This window comes from Schistosoma haematobium, chromosome 7 (assembly GCF_000699445.3).
Source record: "Schistosoma haematobium chromosome 7, whole genome shotgun sequence".
Classification (NCBI taxonomy): domain Eukaryota; kingdom Metazoa; phylum Platyhelminthes; class Trematoda; order Strigeidida; family Schistosomatidae; genus Schistosoma; species Schistosoma haematobium.
Genome location: NC_067202.1, coordinates 1,227,262 through 1,249,086, shown reverse-complemented (window position 1 = coordinate 1,249,086; position 21,825 = coordinate 1,227,262). Strand labels below are relative to the sequence as shown.

The 21,825-nt window shown below is 37.4% G+C and overlaps 1 protein-coding gene across 1 annotated transcript in view; it reads right to left on the bottom strand.

Annotated features, from left to right (window-relative positions):
- Positions 1 to 5,251: 5,251 nt before the first annotated feature.
- Positions 5,252 to 21,825, bottom strand: part of ACTR3_4 (Actin- protein 3) — a gene marked incomplete at its 5' end in the record, with an annotated part of 62,793 nt that continues 46,219 nt past the window's right edge. The window contains 6 exons of the mRNA XM_051219574.1: positions 5,252 to 5,745; positions 7,393 to 7,476; positions 9,843 to 9,968; positions 13,154 to 13,246; positions 15,907 to 16,075; positions 18,159 to 18,415. Coding sequence (XP_051064193.1) covers positions 5,650 to 5,745; positions 7,393 to 7,476; positions 9,843 to 9,968; positions 13,154 to 13,246; positions 15,907 to 16,075; positions 18,159 to 18,415 — 825 coding nt within the window. The 3' untranslated portion in view covers positions 5,252 to 5,649. The remainder of the gene's footprint in view (positions 5,746 to 7,392; positions 7,477 to 9,842; positions 9,969 to 13,153; positions 13,247 to 15,906; positions 16,076 to 18,158; positions 18,416 to 21,825) is intronic.

Below are 21,825 nucleotides of genomic sequence, written 5' to 3'. Positions count from 1 at the left end.
AAAGTGATTAAATGATATCAATAAAACAATGTTCAACATTTTCTTGTTTCGAACATTTACCTCTTTTTAGACATAACATATTATAAACTAGAACTTCACAAATTGATATAATGCTATTTTATTTCGTTGTTTTACTGATTTGTTGACTAATTCGAATGATCATTTTCCAGGTGTTTCGGTGAAAATAGACTTATACGACTGACAATGTTCATAATTCTCTGAGCAATCTGAAAATGGTGAGACAGCATATACTCATGAATTACGAGACAGAACTGTGTCATACATAAGAAAGAAAGCTAAGACATTTGTGTTGCAAGACCAAAGTAAAAGTAAAGCGAAGGTAGGGTATGAACAGTAGAACAGATGGTAGTAGTTTCTCATCCAGACGGAAACCTTATATCAGCGTTAATAAATGCATATTCCACTCGCACTTTGTGTTGTTAATTTCCTGAAAAAGTACTTGGTACAAATGAAGACACAATAAGTCAGCATTTCGTGTTACAGATCATCATAAAAATCCAGGTTGTAATAAAAGGATTGAAACGCGCGAGGAATGAAAACGAAAAATTTGAAGAGGAAACGTTCTTGATTTTGCGCGATGTCTGAAATCCTCGTGCTTGAATTTTGCTTAGTGTCGCCCTGTGATTTCCATAGTCACTTTTATTTTGAGTGTTTTGTTCGGGAGGTCGATAGATCAGTTTGTAGTTTTCAGCCACTCAATATTAGAGCAATCCCTATTCTTGTCTTTCCCAATGGTACGCTACCTTAAGTCATGGAAAATAACTCTTGAGATTCTTTCATACACTACAATGAGCAGCTAGCGTAGTGAATCAAAATATTCAGACGTGTGTATCATACACAAACTCTGTTTAGGGCGAAATGTCGGTTTGTTGAAGTTCGGTAGGAGCCATCCTTAATTGAACACATAGCTCACAGTAAGTATTACATCTGAACCTAGTAATAAATATACGTAAACTCCAAGTTCTTCTGGATGTCGAAGGACTTTATTTTACGTTCGAATTTTACTTTGGTCCGTACTTGAAACCTGGTCGATTGATACACTCGTAGTTTATAACCCAGATAACAAGGAAACTAAATTTCAAATCAATTACTGAGTCTCAGTTGTTCAACACAGAAATATTGCCTTAGAAATAATTGTGACGAATTTGAAAACAAGCTCTCAATTTTCGGGTCTTTAGAGCGAAAATTACAAAATGCCATGAGAAAACAAAGTAAAACCGATGCTGATAATTGAAAGTTACAAGCAAGTAACTTCAAAGCTTGAGGAGAACGAATATATACAAAACTCTGTGTTAATAATGGTTAATGGTAAGTTAAATACTTCGAGTTATTTCTGCACCATTTTATCACTAATACGTTTGAAGATGCCACGGGCATTCGGAGTTTGACAACGCTTTAACCAGTAACACATAATATGAACCGTACCCACCGAGTTAAATCAAAAAGACAGAAGCGAGGAGGTTCGAAGATATATTTGATAAGCTATCAATATATCGAGAATCGTCTGATCTAATCTGGCTAGCTGTTGCAGTTGTTTTCGAGCACAGCGTTCCTACTCGTGATCTGGTGCTGATGCATGATCGAGCGCCTTCAGTTACATGAGTCCATTAAAATTAATGTAATCGGCATCCAGTGCCGAAAACTTACAGAGCTATTTATTTTGGGGATTTTTTGCCGCTACAAGTTCTACTTTAGTGCATATATCATCGACCTTCACATGGCTTCGAAGTTTTATTAAGATAAGTGGAGGTTGGTCGGTAGATATTGACGCATTTGAGGATGTAAAGGAGGCCCACAACTGCCGATAGAACCGTTCTACTGTATCATCGGCTTATGGGTGGCAGCCAGTCACTTAAGACCCAGTTTATCATGAGAACTCCGTTGAAATGAGAGAGTAGACAAGATTCGAATTTCTATGCTATGGAAACATATACAGGACAACTAGAATCTGACATCTACTATCCAGAGAAAACATGTTCCACAGTTTCAGCTGTAATGGATTCGATAATTACTGCATCTGATCACCGTAAAAAATGCCCCACAAATGTTGAGAGATAAAATCAAGATCATGAGTCAATTGAAGGTAAGATTACAAAGGAAAACGTGGGGGCACTGGACAAACGTTTCATTCTATTGTGGGACTGCTCAGCGTTGCGCATCCACGATCCCACCCCTTGCGAGATTCGGACCCAGAACCTATCAATCTCGCGCGCGAGCACTCAACCATTAGACCACTGAGCCGGCCTCCAACGGTGTCGATGTCTAACTTCAAACAATCCACGAGGTTGTGCCATTATACACCCTTGTCTTCAGTGATTTGATATCTCACAACAGAACCCCACTGATCTAATGGTTAAGCGCTCGCGTGCGAGACTGAAAGGTCCTGAGTTCGAATCTCGCGGAATGCATGATCGTGGATGCGCAATGCTGAGGAGTCCCATACTATGATGAAACGGTCTTCCAGTGCTTCCAGGTTTTCCATGTTGGTCTAGCTTCAATTGACTCATGATTTGAACTATTGGAACTTTAAAAATTTCAATAAGACCCCTTCTGATACGATCAAGATCGACGACGTCGAAGCGAGTGCCAGTATTTACGAACAAACCCAAAGTATTTTTTTTGCGTCTAGCTGAATCGGATTTTAGCATCTCATACAGGAACAAGCCTTGTTGAGTGTACTACGACTTGATTAAGAAACTTTTCGTTGTGCTGATTTGAACTCATGGGGTTGACAAGTTTTACTCATTATGCGTTATTATACTTTGACGACTGGTGTGTCAGGTTTATCTATAGCGCGGCCATTTATTTATTTGAACACCTGAATATTAGTGCAAACGGACAACAAAAAACATACTTCGCATGAGAAGCGTATAGTCATAAACAATAAATGTATAAACTGTAAGTGCTTGATAGTAATTAAAAATAGGAATGGGAGTTACACTAAGAATAATGCAATTGTGAAGATTCATCTCAGTTTTAGAAGAGATCAGAAAAAAATTAATGTTGAGACGGCTTCTGAGAACTACGACAAACCCCCTAGAAACCTTGGAGGAGCTGAATAGTTCCTTGCATTCTGGTCGCAAAGGGGCTTCCCAGAATATTAACGTGGCATGATACTATTCTCGAGTAGCACAATATGCTACTGTGTGGATTGGTTGGATTGTAATGATGATATAAAAAATGCTAATATTTACAAATAACCATGATCCCCCGTATATTTTAATCCTTGCTCAAAAAGAACTCACTCCAGTCTTCTTATTTGCGAAACTGGAGGGCTCCAGAGTTCGAGTGTTTAAGTTATGCGTGTTATATTAGGAATCTAAGCTCTAAATATAACAATTACAACCATGTCTCATAACTGGTAAATACTCGGGTTACTTTGTGGTAGTATTTTCTCACTCGTAAGCATTTGTATGGTGCATAAATTATTGTTTTACATTCTACATTCATAGTGTCCTTGTTAATTAATCATGGATCAGCCACATGGTTCTCTTCTACCTATAAGGTGTTTATCTCGGTAGCGTTACTTCTTAGTTCTGTGGATATGTTCAGGATTTCAGTTTTATTTATTGAATGACTTGACTCGTGAAAGTGCAACTGCAAAATATTCACTTGCTGTTTTGCGTTCTGCCCTGCTTATCATGCGAACGAACGTAAGAAGCTGCATTAGCGTCCAACAGCCAGTAAATGATATGCCCTGATGTTACCTTGAGATCAGTACGATTTAGACCAACTGGTCAATATTCGAACTATATCGATGCAACTGCTGCCAGACTGATATCCGATCAAGTGAGTCTCGAAAAAATCCCAAAAATTACTTTTTTTTAACCAACACCATACTCTTAGATTACAATTGGGTCTCATGACAGACAAATAGATGTCAGTCATGTACGAAATCTACCTTTTAAAACCAGACAAATATCACGACGACGACAAGCATTGTGTAACTTGTATATAATCTCAAGCTTTGAAAATATGATTCGCTTGCACACACTCGAAGGATGTTTCTCCAAGTAATAGACACACACAACCACTACACACTTCCATCGCAACTGTTATCAGGCTAACATAAATTACATATCTGCAGAGGAACCGTGTGCAGGGTCAACCCCCCAGATTCAACAACTAGAACTAAACAACCGGAAGACGTGGTTTTACACCTCCATTCAGTCCACGATGTTTGTATACAGAGATCGCAATAAACTAGTAAACCACCCGTCCTTCGAAAGAGAACTGAAGAAAACTGTAATTTCAACGAATCGAAGGCCACGACATGAAGAATACAATCTTGTGGCCTCTTATAAATATGTGCCCCACTCTTGTACAAAGTGACCGTCTGGTGCTTTCAATGTCGGTTCAACATCGATCTGTCCATGATCTCATTAGACATTCAGCAATTTCACAGTGACAAAATAATATAATAGCCCAAGTACTGAGTCAAAACGCTAGACAGAGACTGAAGCACATGATAACACTTACGTGACACAATCAGTAAACTGACAGGCAGTCCACACGTGACGAGGCCGGAGTAGAGATCAGTAACAGTGAATGCACACTAGATCGTCAGCAAGCTAAATGTTCATCCATTCACTCTTGGAGGTCATTCATTTCATTTACCAGCCACACATAAATACCCGCATCAAGATACTTTACGAATCATCAGCTAAAGAGAAGTGCATCTCACACATTAAGGGACGATAGATAGAGTTGTTTAGAGTGGAAGTTGTACCATCCCAATAAGATGTTACTTCATGTACACACTAGCCACGTGACAGGTCAGCAAGTAGAATCATTTTCAAGCAACTGTTCGGAATGTGCTGAGACTTAATGTGGCATATCAGTAACAAAATCAGGTGAGAACGGAGGAAGTTGACAACTGCACCAAACCACTTCGAATGTTTAGTCTCATCGCATTTTGACCCAGCCATGGTTAGCAGAATAAAAGACTACAGGAAATGTAACTCCCCTACTCAATCCGTCCCAAGAGAGGCGCATATCTCATCCGAAGAAAAGCACTGCTCGTCAGCACGTATTACCCAGTCACTGGACGACAGTACAATACAGTGAGATAAAATATACTACAGCCAGCCCAGTCTTCTGTATCCACCAACTGAAACTCCACCCAATTCCAAATATTAAAAACCATATCCGACACTAATAAAATAAAGCTTCAGCAGGTTCAATCTTGTAGAGGAAAAACCCATTTTTAACTACAAGAACAACTTAAAACTGTCAATGAATCTAGAGATTTATCAAATGATACTTTAATCTACTTTATCTAGACTTCGACTCTTTATCCAGAATAATACACTAAAGTCTATGAAACTCATCGATCACAAGAGGAAATTCTACTATTTAGAAGCAGTTAACTCATCATTTTAATACAAATAAAAATGTAAAGATCAAATTCGGTTACGAAATTGTTAGTTCACAAAATTGAACTTGAACAGAAAGACAAGATAAACAGTAGAATAACTGAGGGCAATGAATGAAGTCAACAGTTTAATGTAGGCACACACGAACGCATGCACGCATCAAATTATTCATAAAATTAAAAAAAACGAACATAGCAACAAAATAAAATCATGTAAAAAATAGAATAGAATCCAATGCAATTGGTTACAATAATTAAGTCATTGTACCAAATACAGGATTATGACGGCATATTGCTGGACCAATTTCTTCATACTGAGCTTTAGTATGGCATACATTATAAAATTCACTCTGATTAGAAAAAGAAAACAGTTCAAATGAAGATAGTAACTCATAACCAGACAACTGTGTGAGAATCAATTAATTTTAATAGTCGAGATCATTAGTCAATTGGAGCTAGACCACCATTGAGATTCTGGAAGCATTGGACAGCCGTTTCGTCCTATTGTGGGACCCCATGCGAGACGGGATCTTGGATGTGTACTGCTGAGGAGTCCTATGATAGGATGAAACGGCAATCCAGTGCTTCCAGATTTTCCATGGTGGTCTTACTTCAATTGACTCATGATCTCAACTATTAAAATGACTATGTTATCCACAAAACCCCTTCTGATATTAATCATTTAATTATTAAACGAATGAAAAATAACATCAGATAATCACTCTTTTCGATTGACTCCAACCAATTGAAGCCAAAAATAATACAATGTAATGTTAATTTATTTAACTTAGTAACTACAATCAGCAAATCAATTGGTAAACTAAGATGTCTGTTATAACTAAGTGATATAATTTGAGTACGACAAATCTGATCACACATATACGAAAATTGAAAAGTCAAGCTGAACAAATTGATGGATAGGGGGGGGAAACATAGATAATAAAGAAAACAATGTAGATCATATGACACTGGATATTAAATCGTTCGGTACATAGGAAGACTACATGCACAGGGCAATACCTAAGATTTCATAGTCACTGTCTAATCAAGTATAAACTAGGGATAATAAAAGAATTAATTTATTAATATCCACAAAACCCATCTGATATTAATCAACGTATGCTCACTAGTGATTGGCTTCACAAGGTATATCCTAGAGTTCTAGTGAGAAGTAGTGACCAGTGGAGTTCAACCGGGTCTGTTGTGAGATAGTAACTCACTGATAACAATGGTGGATGTGTCGCTCAATTTCGTGGATTAGTTGATGTTAGACAGTAACACCATTGGATGCTGACTCAGTGGTCTAGTTGGTCAAGCGCTTGGCGCAAGACTGATAGGTCCGGGGTTCGAATCTCGCGGGTGCGTACTACTGAGGAATCCCATACTAGGACAAAACGGCCGTCCAATGCTTCCAGATTTTCCATGGTGGTCTAGCTTTCAGCCGACTCATGATCTTAACCATTGAAATTAATTTATTGTTGGACTTTGTCGTCTTATTGTATTATTTAAACTTATCACAGGGATTAATTGTCTTAAACTTTGATATACTCAACACGAAATACAACGGAAGACTAATTACTATCTAATCACCAATTATACTATATTTAGAGTAGAAGATAGTTGAAGTCGATCGGTCCCCTGCTAGTTAGACCATTCAGTATCAACAAGGGGTATTCGGAATCTTGATTGAATTGATGCCCATAATGAATTCAAGTCCATGTTGCCCAAAGTTGCAGTCAAATCAGTTGACACTACCAACCTATTTGAGCTACAACTAGATCCTTTACATGACTAATAGATATCAACTGATTGATCACTGACTTATTTGTGTAGTAAATTCTTCAAACATATTGTTTTCAAATGCAGCATTGAATATTCCAAACACTATGAAGTGTTCACAGCTTATTAGGTGCATATCAATCAAACAATTTCAAATATTGAAAGGAAAAAAACGAAAGAAATTAAACACAACATTTAAAACTCGACAATCTACATACTTCATTAGCCAGTACTGATCCACCAAACCAAACAGCATAACGTTGCATAGGATGTGAAACTACTTTAACATCAATAGATTTAGGCTACATAATGATGAACAAATAATGAATAAGCAATATGATGTTGTCAATTAATGTATCCTTATATGATAAATACAAATAAGAAACTAATTTTGAACTATATCAAAAAATATTACTTCTTCACTGGATTAACATAATGAAAACATACAACATTGAAATGGATATTAACTGTTGAGTAGTCTACAACTCCTTGAAATTCTATACAATATCGATATCACATCATCAAGGATTCAGTTTATAATATTCATATTTACATGAAGTCACTGACAAGTGGACATGTGAGTCATGTTGGTAGGTTTAGACTACCTGGTTGGGGACCGCGAGATGATAGCAACCGATGGTTATAGACCTTAAATGACATGGCTCAAAATCGTTTGTAATGGTATGAGCAGGTGTATCCACTCTTTGTGTTCTCCCAGATCCTAATTTCCTGAATCCTCCTTGTCTCTTTCTTAAGTTTCTAAATTTATTTCACTGGATTATACTCTCTGAATAATATCTTCAAACCCTAATGTTTCCGATTACCGCTTATACTCTTACCACCTCTACCACTATGGGATTTGAATCGACAACTGTATCTGTGTGCTAATGTGGTGTGGCAACTCGAACTGATGTACGTACGTACGAAGTTCTGCGTTGTTACTGACTCACTATTTTACAAGTAGCATAATAACTTTGAACAAATAAGTTGGAATTCTATTGTTCACAGTTTAAACTTCAGTTCGTTTTCCCTAGAATACAGTCTAATACATCATGATATCATAGATTCTCTAATAGGATTGACTTTATAGATTAGGGTTATTAATCAGAACTTCATGTAAGCGGTCAGGAATCTAGTCAATCAATAAATCCATCACCATTATCTAAAAAAGGTGTTCAAGAAAAGCTGGGCAAACAACCAATTAGAAGCGATGATGGGCGAGATTATGGACGAATCAATCAGGTATAAGATAATAGGTCTTGGATTTCGGCACGAAATTCACTCGTTCATTCGGATATATCGAGTTTTGGCATTAAAACTGATGCCAGTTCCTGATGAAAACCCTAAATCTAATTTCTAACCTTAATCATCAACTGTAAATCATAATTCTAATTCATCACACTAATTTATAACCCTCATTAAATGGACATTCCCAATGTCAGTCTGGCGTCGCTTAAAGGTCGTCCATAAACTATAGTCTCACCGCGCTTATGTCAAAACTAATTTATAGGAAATATGTGAAATAATTCTATGTTTGAAGTGGTTACAAATGATGTTGTTTAGAATGACAATTAAAACGTTGATAATTAAGCTTTTCAATACTGATAACATAAAACCTTCAATAGAATTAAACACTTATCTAAATTGATAACAGATTGTTAGAGATAGCTGACAGTAAACCTTGTGCTCAACCTAAATTTTGTGCTAGTTGACACCTACCTGTCAACAAGGCATAGTTACAATCTTGAAGGAACTGGTAGTTTCAGTTGGATTTGAACGAGTTGCATAGTTTATGATGTTAATATTGATTTATTCAAGCTGTGACTGACGAAATATTTAAACTGGTTAATCACTGAGTAATAGTTAATCTTATACTTTTCTTGAAGATCAATTTCTATCAGTCAAACTAGATCTTTTAGAATACAGAAATATCCACATTGTGATTCATCGAAATTGGTTTCTAAGGAAAATAGTTTCAAATATGAATAGATTATTGATTTAATGCTATGAGCTTCCTGTTAACCAATATCAAAGTGAGAATCTTCAATACGAACGTCAAGACAGTTCGACTGTATGGAGCTGAAACTTGGAGAACTACAACAACCACCATCAAGAAAGTACAAGTATTTATAAATGGTTGTCTACGCAAGATACTCAACATCCATTGGCCAGATACCATCAGCAACAGCCTTCTGTGGGAAAGAACAAACCAGCTTCGAGATAAAGAGAAAATTAGGAAAAGACGGTGGGAATGGATACGCCATACATTACGGAAATCACCAAACTATATCACGAGACAAGCTACAAGTATTTACAAATAGTTGTCTACGCAAGATACTCAACATCCATTCGCCGGATACCATCAGCAACAGACTACTGTGTAAGAGGACAAACCAGGTTCCAACTGAAAAGGAAATTAAGAAAAGAAGTTGGAAGTGGATAGGACATACATTACGCGAATCGTCAAACTGCATCCCGAGGCAAGTCCTAACTTCGAATCCTGAAGGGAAGCGTAAAAGAGGAAGGCCAAAGAACACAATACGTCGGGAAATAGAAGCAGATATGAAAAGTATATATCATTGAGATTTTAAATGATGGAAGTGCTAAACATAGAAAAATAGTCCGTGAAGTATAGCAATAAAACACTGAAATATGAATACCCTATTACCTTAACTCGTCCACCAGTAAGTTCTTCTGTTAATTTTAAACGATTATCAACATTTCGTTTAATATCTCGTTGTAAACGACGATCAAGATGTTTGAACATTGAACTGCCTCCTGATAAAACAATATTCTGACATGGAATAGAAAAAACAAAAAAAAAATTTAGAGTATATTTCTATGGGAAATGTTTGCTACCGGCTAAATTTGATCAGTGGCAGGTGAAATGGGGTGTGTGAAAGAGATGCCTCCGAATGCCGAGAGTCAGCTCTCCCTCTCGAAATGCTCTCAAATGGCCACGTGTATATAATCATTGTCAGTGAAGTCCTACTCACTGCCTTCTGGCACCACGGGTGTTGTTTACGAAATTGAGAAGATGAAAAGCGAGTGCCCGGCGCCTTAACCTGGTTAGTGGATACGGAGAATCCACCTAGGAGAGTTGGAAAACCCTGATTATAAACCAATGGTGTAGATGGTATCCAGGATCCTAAGGAAACAAATGGGGTATGAACCTACTGTTGGTCACCGGCTATGATGATACTGTATATAGACTTTGCTTCACTGCCTTGTGGATCAAGCCTTTAGGTCGAAGTCTCAGGGTGCGACCCTCTAAGAAATCCGCTTGCTCCGGTTCGGGCACCCGAACAGTATCTTAGCCCTCACATAAATTGAATGATTTATGCGGCGAATATGTAGTTGGTGCCTCGTTGTACCAATGTTTATGTGCAAACGATTTTGAGCCATGTCATTCAAGGTCTCTAACCATCCGTTGCTATCGGCTCGCGGATCCCAACCAGGTAGTCTACACCCACCAACATGGCTCAGTCCAACTGTCAGTGACTTCATGGATTTGCGCCATGTTTTGGTCTGGCAACCAATAGCTGTTTTCCAACCTACTCCAAAACCATAAAACATCGCACATCAGGGTAGTCGCTTCATACACATTGTTTCCATTTCATCTTTTCAAATCACATTCTTAATGTTAAGTTTTTCTCATCATTATCGGTACTAAGATTAATTCCACTCATTTGCTGTTAACTACGTTAATTTCACCTAGTCAAGCTGATATGATGTGATGCTTGTTTGTACCAGGCTCTTCGTTGATTATAATTGACTAACTATTACAATAAGCCATGAAGAAAGAACATTGGAGACAAACAACAAACAGACGATGACAGTTGTTTGAATTAAATATACCTCTCATACGTAAATCATTAAACACAATTTATTTATTATAGACACGTTTATGTATTCGATTTAAGGCCACACTATTCAACTTCTGAAACCACAGAGGATGGGTGAATTTTTTCAACGTATGACTTAGATATTGGGAGTTGAAAGTTTTTGATAAGTCTTTTATTTGAGCGCTTGATTTGATTCCCTAGACCCTACTGGTAAGTCCAGGCTAAGTTTACACACCAGATTGAACACAAGGAAAAGGTACGAAGTGTGAAAAGAACGCTTTACTCAAAGGTTAGTTTATGTACAGAAAAAACGAGGGTATTTATGGTATTACAAATGACCTTAGACTTATGGGGGTTTTCGGAACCCTACTAAATATAGTAGCATGATATGTAAATGTCAAATCAGAAACATGACTCTCTATTTTCTAGATGTTTGTGAGAGGCTTCTACTCAACGCTGATTGCATAAAAAGTCTCCCAGAGTTCTCTGGCACCCTAAGGACTTTCTGAGTGCTCTGAAATTCCCCAATAGTTTTAAGTATTACGCTCTCTATATTTATGTGTGCATAAAATGGATATCGACTAAATTCAGCATGTATGATGGTGTCTATCTCACTAACAAAAACAAACGAGCGTGCCTTAATAGTAAATTTGATATGAGCCAACTAATCAGTCAATTTAAACATCGAATATAAGATTAAACATTAATATTATGGATTAGATACTTTTTTAATTTTATAAGTAGTAAGGTCTAGGTATTGAATCTCAAACTCAATGGTGGTATATGAAGCAATCGTGACCACACAATCACACATGATCTACAGGTCTTGAGTATAATTTTGTAAACGAGCACTCGCTAACGTAGTTCATTCACTGAGTATTCTAGTGACATTTCCTGATTAGCACTTTACTCTTAGCAAGCTTCTTTATTTTACGAGATAAGGTTGTTAATCCCATCCTCAAACCTCGTTTTATTCAGGCTTAGGACCAGGAGCAACCCCTAAAATGGCTTCAGATGAGATTTTTCCCAAGTTTATATACTTGACTGTTTTTGTAGTACGGCGATTGGTTCAACTATTCGACTGTTTCAATTGAATTCAATGGAAATAAGGATTCAAACCCATAGATCTCGTTTCCAAAACCTCTTTCATAGTTGATATCAATCAGTAATGAATTTATATCATATTGATTAAAATTATTAACCTTAAAAGTAGAAATTTGTCAAATGTTCTCTGTATTCTCTATTTCTCAAAAATGATTGAGTGTGCGAGTAAGTGATTAAGTGAGCGCGTATCATTTTGTAACCCAAACACATGAGTACACACATACAAATACACACAGAGAATGAATTCCTTCCAGTTAATACGATAGAAATATTATGCAATGAATATAATAAACAAACTAATCAATTAATCTTGTTTTCTTCTATGTATTAAATTCTTTTAGGCGAGGCAGTGATGTAGTGTTCATAGCGTTCGATTTTCAGCTAGTAAGTCACGAGTTTTAACTATGATCCACGTACCTCGGATTGGGGGCAACTAGTTAGTAGTATCGTTAGTCCTCACATTTAGAATGTGGCTGGGGTATTAGGTTCATTAAATCAAACTAACATTAAATTTGTGAATCAATGACAAGACGAACCCGCCTAGGGCCATTCTAGGGTTATCGCCGACCCCAAGCCTGGATAAAGGGGGAGGGTTGGGCACGAGGTTAGCAACCTCATTTGCTAAGACAGTGCTAACCAGAAAATATCGTTTAAACCATTTAGAATCTGCCCTAGGAGTTGAAGGATTTTTATTTATGACGTCTCATGGTGAAAGCCAAGATTCTTCAGAAAATTACGAGGTCGATGCCCTTTCTGACAATCAAAGTAATAATTGTGATAGCTATATGGAATATCCAGATAATGTCAGAGACCGAGAAAACCATTTAAGAAGCTTCCAAACTGAAAAACAATCGTAACATCTATGATTATGATATTATTTTGAATACAGTAGGCTCGAATCCCACCGGGAAGATCAGTTTTCTAATGCAAAAAATACTCCTTGTTAAACAATAAAAAAATTAGATCGAGCAGGACTTCCGAGACAACAGATTAACCAAATAAAATAGATTTATTATTATTATCAACTTACACCATAAAGTCCACGACGTGAATCAATTGGTGATTTTTGAATTACTTCATCGACTACATCACTTAATGAAGTTGTAAAGTCTGGATTAACAAACTAGAAAATAAAATAAATAATGAATATCAGAAGGCGTTTTGTGGAGATTGTAGTAATTAAAATGGTTGAGATCATGAGTCAATTGAAGCTAGACCAACATGGAAAACCTGGAAGCACTGGACAGGCGTTTCGTCACATTGTAGGACTCCTCAGCAGCGCGCATCCACGAGCCCACCTCGTAGGATCCGAACGCGGGGCCTATCAGTCTCGCGCGCGAGCGCCTAGCTACTAGACCACTGAGCTGGCATCCAACGGATGTCAATGTCTAACTTCAACCAACCCACGAAATTGAGCGACACATCCACCATTGTCATCAGTGAGTTACTATCTCACAACTGATATACATTGAAAATATTGAACTAATTCAACAAAATGGACTACTCGGTCCGCAACATAATCAATAATCTAAACAAGTTTATGCATAAATTAACCATTTAACATTTAGTTAACCTAACATCATTATTAGTACAGGTTTGAATCATTCCACTGTGAATATTTAAGATTGAATTTTGATTAGTTGTTCAATAGGGGAGATGATCAGTTTTATTAAGATTCTAGAAACATCATACCTGTTGTTGAACAAGTGAATAGTTACTTGAATTCAGTAGCTTAGTAAATAATCTGTGTTTAAGGTTAACAGTACATCGTTTGGCTTTCTCTTGTATTGTGATTAGTGCCTAGAGCTTCGAGGAATCCTGAGTGGGCTGAAAAGCATTAACACTATCACGTTAATGAATCAAATCATCAGTATGATTGGTTCAAGAATAGTAGACTCAAAGTCATACTGTGGTATACACTACTTATGTCTGTCGACATAATTAGTATTTAACACCAATCAGAAGTGAAATGCCTAGTAGCAGAAGTTTGAAAGAATCGAATTGAAGAGAATGGAAATGTAAACAGAGAGTAATCGTAATAATAATAAAGGAACATTTGCAAATGAAGTATTTAATGTATGGATTATCACAAAACAATTGTGTAATTTAATATTGAAAAAAAGAAAGAAATTGGTTATCTTCAATTGAGAATTAGTTCAGTATAATATTAGGTATTCAGTTGTTACGTCCCGATAAGCATAATGACTGGTAACCTTGGGATCCATTTATCAGTCAGTCAGTTACAACGTAGGACCAGGCACATATATGTATCGGTCCAAGTTGCCATACCTCATTAGCACAGCAAGATGAACACCGAATTCATAGGAGTGGTTAATTCAATGGTGGTAATATATAAAAGAAAGATTGAATATAAGGACATAATACAGGAAGAAAGAATCAGTTGGTAGAAAGAAAGATATGAAGTGATTTTAATCTCTTAGTTTAAGGGAAAACAGAGAGTGTATACACCTACGCCATTGTGATCGATTCTGAGCCATGTCACCAAGAGTCTCCAACCATTGGTTACGATAGTCACGCGGACCCTAAACAAGTAGTCTACATCTACCAACATGGCTCAGACTAGAAGTTAATGTCTTCAAACACTGATGTCACGTTTTGGTCTGACTTACACGTGACTTATTAATTCCAGTTTCTTTTATTAGTCTGTAGAGCTGTCTTGTGTTCCCTATAGTCGCCGCCTTTTCCATCTCTTTTGCTTTCGTGCCCACCACTGCTCACGGTCGTTCCTTAGACTTTTGCTTAACTTAGATCTGATTTGTTTACGCTCTTCATCGTGTTCAGAACCTGATGGGATGAGTTTACGAGAATCCATCAGTGCAATAGACCTTGAAGAAATCCATTGGTTCTTTGTAACCTTGTGGTTTAAATCGCTAATAGATGTCACTACTGTTTTCATAGCTGTTTGTATATCTTTCCAAGCAATATCTGGGTCAGCCTCGTTTTCAGAACTACCTAAGTGTGACCTCAGTTGTTCCTGGAACCTACTTTTGGTTTCCTCGTTACTCAATTCAGTTCTAATGGGTCTTTTTAATGTGGCTTGTTTGCGTCCAGTGAGGCGCAAGCAGATGCATTCCCGTATTAGGGCATGGTCGGATTCATTTATGGACCAGTACTATACGTATATTTTTACCGTATAATTGCTAAATAACTAAACTGTTCATATTCATGTCTCTCTTATTATGAGCTTTATTTTGACCTACCAACTATTATTATACGATTTACCACTCTTGAATTATGCCCAGTCTATTCATTTCAGTCCCCCACATTCATAGCCACTTTTGGCCAAATCTTGTACAAATATTGTTTCCTATTTTATGGTACAGTGTGATCTGTCTGGTTGGTATATGAACCGAGTATGTTTGAAATAAATGATTCATATCGCGCAGAGGCTGAGATCGGTGTTCTAAACTTAACAGGCTGTGTTAAGCAGGAAGCAGAACCGATAAGTAGTACTCTAGACTACTCGTACGAGTTTTAGGCGTCATTGATCCGATCGATAATTCACTGCTTCCTAATTGGCGGTATCATTACGTTCTACATTAAGCAAGGTATTCAAGTCATAACTTATAACATCAATGAAAAACAATAAATCATTATTGATCTAAAAAAAACTAATCATCTAAATCATATGTATGTCTTGTAATAATAATACTATTCTATTTGAAATTGATTATAAAGGAGGTCATCATTACCATTAAAGCTTTTCATATAATAAAATAACTTAAAAAAGAAGAATAAATCATAATAAAGAACTGAACATACTTCAGGTTGAAAAAATATTTCTGGACCTAAGAAACGTTCATAACCGACATCAACAGAAAATGATGGATATTTAGCTGATTTAGATACAATATGTGGTTTAATCCATTTATCTGGTTCACTATCATATTTAGCAAATTCTTTAGGTAAATCAGGACAAACATATGAATAACTAAAAGAAAAATATGGAAAAACAAGAAGAATATTGATATATATATGTATCAGAAGGGATATGTGGAGATTTTAGAAATTTCACAGATTGAAATCATGAGTCAACTGAAGCTAGACCACCATGGAAAACCTCGAAGCACTGGTTGAAGTTAGACATTAACACCGTTGGATGCCAACTCAGTGGTCTAGTTAGTTAAGCGCCTGGCGCGAGACTGACAGGTCCTGGGTTTGAATCTCGCGGGGTGCGGGATCGTGGGTGAGCACTGCTGAGGAGTCCCATACTGGGACGAAACGGCCATCCAGTGCTTTCAGGTTTTCCATGGTGGTCTAGCTTCAATTGACTCATGATTTCAATTTGTGATATATATATATATATATATATATATATATATATATATATATATAATTTAATTTTGACTTAGTATTAATGATACTACTTAATTATATCAGTAAAAGATTGAACGTTCAATGATTAGATCAAATTGGTAGATACGAAAGTTTCAAATAGAACAATTGAAAAAGTCTGATTTCAAAGCAGATGATATACATGAAATTCAGGAGTTGAAGGAGATGAATAGTATATGAAACTAATTTGGTCAATGGTTATTGTTGACTAAGTTTTCTAAAGTTGCTTTATGGATTAAACCTTAAGTTTAAAAGAGGTGAGATATCCCTCTATCAGTTAAGGGATGAGTAAACTGCGGCTGCGAAACGTGGCCATTAAAAGTAGAAGATACTCGTAAGCTACTAGTATTTGACCATAGATGCCTTAGAAACATTGCTAACATCTGCTGGGATCACTGGGTAAGTAATAGTGAGATTAGACGCAGGGTATTAGAGAATGATGATGGTAAACCAGTTGATGAGGTTGTGAATCTTCATCGACTGAGATGGTTGGGCCACGTGTTGCGTATGCCTGAACACCAATTACCACAACTCACAATGCTGACTAGTGTAGGGGATGGTTGGAAGAAAATTAGGGGGGGGCCAAACCAAAACGTGGCATCAGTGCTTGAAGTCACTAACTTCTAGTCTGAGCCATGTTGAGAGATGCAGATTACTTGGTTGGGGTCCGCGTGATTATCATAACCAATGGTTGGAGACTCTTGGTGACATGACTCAGAATCGATCACAATGGCGTAGGTGTATACACTCTGTCTTCTCTTAAACAAAGAGACTAAAATCACTTCATATATTTCTTTCTACGAACCAATTCTTTCTTCCTGTACTATATCCTTATTGCAATCTTTCTTTTATATATTACCACCTCTGAATTAACCGCTTATATGAATCCGGTGTTCATCTTGTTGTGTTAATGAGGTATGGCAACTTGGACCGATACATATATGTGCCTGGTCCTACGTTGTAGCTGACTAACTGACAAGTTTAAAAGTTTAAGAGTGACTACCTACGAAAACTATCCTCTGTCTAGACAAGTGAGAAGTATTTCATCCCATCCATAAATATGATAATCGACAATTTCTTATCTTTATTTCCATGACATACATTATCAGTGCCCAGTTGTAGCAGATTTTATGCGTATTAAGCAAATAAATGAATTGGAAATCTATCATCACCGATGATTAAAACAAAGTAAAAAGAATATTCAGCATGGGGTTGTTTAATTTCATTGAGATCCCAAACCGATCTAAGTTAGAGACCCATTGAAAACCTAAAAGCATTGGACAGCTACTTTGTCCTGGTATAGAACTCCTCAGTGGTGTTCATTTACAGCCCAGCATCGGGGAGTCGAAACCAGGACATTCGATATCACGCGCAAACACTTAACCTCTAAAACACTGAGACGGTGTCCAGTTATGCAAAGGCCTTGTTTTAATCAACAGTGATATTGCGCGATCACTTTTCATCGTTTTTATTGAGCACCTCCCCTCATGCCCAACATAGTTGAACCCTGCTAGACGTAGCTTATCACTATTACTCTGGGAATTAACTCTAAAAGTTAGTCAATAACAAGTATTTGACAATATTTTAGTACGGCAAGTTGTAGAGATTATTTAGTGCTGCAATCTTATGCTATTGAATGACATTAGGTAGATGGATGTCGAAAAATATTTGAAACTAACCGTTCTTTAATTTGTTTAGCAACCTCCATGCTCAGTTCTGGTGGGATGTTATTTTCACGTTCTCTAAGCAGGTGTTGAATGAAAGAAGTAATGTCACGTCCAGCTATTGGTATATGTTTAATACAAGATCCAATGACATAACCGTCGACTACAGGAATCACATGAGTAACACCGTCACCTGAATCGATAACCGTTCCAGTAAGTGAACGACTGCCAGTTCGATTAGAACACCATGAAGCTGACAACGCTAATACAGCCTGTAAAATTAACACAGAGATTGAAGTAAAAAATACCAGCGACCCTACCAACAAAATTGTTAAAACACCAGGAATTCAGTTTGTGATATATGCAAGTGAAATTACATCCTTTATATGGGGATCATGTTTACTGATATGTTATTAACATATATCAGTAGCATAGGAGTTCATGTTTCACTTACTTACACCTGTTACCCCTCGTGAGAAAGCATAGGCCACCCATCAGTATTCTCCGTCGAACTCCGTACTGGGCAATCCTTTCCAGTTGTTATTCATCCTTTCGATATCTGCTTTCAATTCTCGACACAATCTGTTCTGTGGACTTCTTTTCCGTTTCCCTTCACGATTCCAACTTAGTGCTTGCCTTGTGATGCAGTTTGATGACTTCCTCAATGTATGTCCTATTCACTTCCAACGTCTTTTACTAATTTCCTCTTCATCTGGAACCTGGTTTTTCCTCTCACACAGTAGGCTGTTGCTGATGGTATCCGGCGAACGGATGTTGAGTATCTTGAGTAGACAACTATTTATAAATGCTTGTACATTTTGGTGTTGGTTGTGGTAGTTCTCCAAGTCTCAGGTCCGTATAGTAGGACTGTCTTGACGTTCGTATTGAGGATTCTGATGTTGATGTTGGCTGAAAGTTGTTTTGAGTTCCATATATTCTTCAATTTTAGGAATGTTGCCCTTTCTTCGGAAATCCATGCCCTTACACCTTTACCAATTCTTCTTGTTAATCGATGATGCTAGCCAGCTACATGAAAGTTTCAAACTCTTTCAGGACTTCTCCATCAAGTATGATTGAGTTGGTGTTCTCTGTGTTGTATTTGAGGATCTTGCTTTCGCCCTTGTGTTTGTTGAGGCCTATTGCTGAAGAGGCTGCTGATACAATGACTGTCTTAACCTGCATTTGCTGGTGTATATGAGATAGAAGAGCTAGGTCTGTGCACGACCGATTCTTATGAAATTTAGCCTGTTGATCACGAAGTTGGGCGTCTACTGAATCTTTCATCCGGTTCAACAACAATATTGAAAACTTTTCCAGGCACCGATAGTAGTGTGATACCTCTGTAGTTCTCACATTTGCCCAGATCTCCTTTCTTTGGTATCTTTATGAGGCATCCTTCTTTCTAGTATATCGGTACCTGTTCTTCCTCCCAAATCCTCCTGAATAGAACATGGATCACATTTGTAGTCATTCCTATGTTTGACTTCAGTATTTAAGCTATGTTGTATGGTCCTGCTGCTTTTCCACGCTTGATTTGTCTAATGGCCGTACTAATTTCCTCGATATTTGGTGGAGTGAAATAATGGGAAGGTCTGTAGGTGCTGCTTCGATTTCCAGTTAATTCAATGCAGCTGGTCTATTCAAGAGTCCCTTAAAGCGTTCTACCCGTCTGTTCCTCTGTTCTTGACTGGTCTCTGGTTGACTATATTCCTCTGCCGGCTTCTTTGTTGTGTCATGTAGTTGTCTCATATTTCCTTCTCTTGAAGCTTTTTTCCATATATTTCTGCTTGTCAGCTCTAATGCTCCTCTTCACTTGCTTGTTTGCTTCTGTGTATTCGGCCTGTGCCTTGACTTTCTCTGTTCATGTTCGAGTGATTTTATTTGCTGTCTTGTTCTTCCTTTTTTGAATCTTATCCAGGGTTTCTATGGAGATCCATTCCTTATGATGATGCTTTTTTGCGGCCCAGAACCTCCTGACACATTGAAGTTAGTGCTTTTTTGATCACTTTTTGATCGTTGTCCATAGCAGTATTATCTTCTTCGAGCAGATCTTGTAAGGCTTGGAACCTGTTGTTGAGAATTATCTTGAACTCGTTGATTTTGTCGGTATCTCGAAGGAAGGTCGTATTGAACCTTTGTAGTGCTGTTTTCCCAGTTGCCTAATGCTTTTTTAACTTCAATTTCATCGTGACAACCATCAGATGGTGATCTGAAGCTATGTCAGCTACACTCCTGGTTCTCATGTCTTCCATTGCCGTTTAGAATTTTTTAGTGATGCAAATATGATAGATCTGGTTTTGCATGGTGTGACCTGATGAGACCCATGTAGGCTTGTGTATGCGTTTGTGAGGTAATATTGTGCTGCTTATAACCACTTTATTGGGTGCACATAAATTTGTAAACGTATCACCATTCTCGTTCCTTTCCCTCAGTCCACGTCGCCCCATGATATCTTCAGACCCGGTATTGTCCATTACGACATTGGCGTTTAGATCTTACATCAAGATGGTCAGGCCTTTTCCTGAGAACTTCGCTGCGGCTGATTGCAGCCTCTCGCAAAATTGATCATTATCATCATCGTTACTATGATTGGTGGGTGCATAACAGTGGATAACATTCATTATGATTCCCTTGTTTGTTTTGAAGAATGCTTTGATGATCCTGCATCTATGAGATTCCCATCCTATAAGTGCTTTACGTGCTTTTTTGGACAGTATCACTGAAGCTCCCTATATGTGCAAAGCACTTATGTCTTCATAACCAGAGTACAAATACATCTCTTCAGAATTTAATCTTTTCGGTCCAGCTTGGATCTAGTAGGTTTCACTTACTCCGAGCACCCCCAAGTCATATCTCCTCATTTCTCTATCTATTTGATTGGTCGTCCCGACCTCCCACATCGTCCGGACATTCCATGCACCTATTATAATTGTTGCTCTGGGTGTTAGAAGGGCACTGACCTCGTAACTTCCGAAGAATTTTGGCCTTCAGCATGAGACGTCATAACTAATCTAAATGGAGATCTTTCAACTCCTAGAGAAGAGTTTAAATTGCTTAAACGATATTTTCTGACTAGCATTGTTTTAGCAAGGTTGTTTCCTACGAAATAGGGTTGGTGACCCCATGCCAAACCCTTCTCCTTATCCCAGGCTTGAGACAGGTAGTAACCCTAGAAGAGTCACAAGCGGGTTTCACTTCCTAAATTTATTAAATTCCCATAGCTTAAAATATATCAGTTAAAAGCTTGTAAAACGGAAAATTAACTCTATGTAAGATCAAGCGTAATGAAGGGATTGGTCGCTGAATGAAAAAGACATGATCTAGTTTTTAGTATTAATCGAAACCTATTGATTAGTGTGTTCATATACATATTTTTATACTTATTGTACGTTGACAAACCAATCATAGATTTACACTCCTCAGTGAGAGTTAATGATAACAAACAGCTTTTTGCCCCCGACCACGATTACTACCTTGGAATAGTGATAAGGCTTATGTGCACTAATGACCCAATGGAGTTATAGTGGTTATATCCTAACGAAAAATAAATGAATGGCAACTGCTATGAACCGTTTATGGACTATTATTACGTGTATTTTTTACTGGATAACTAACAAGTAATTATATTATATGTATATTCATATTCCTTTTATTATAAACTTCCATTTGACCTATAGATTAC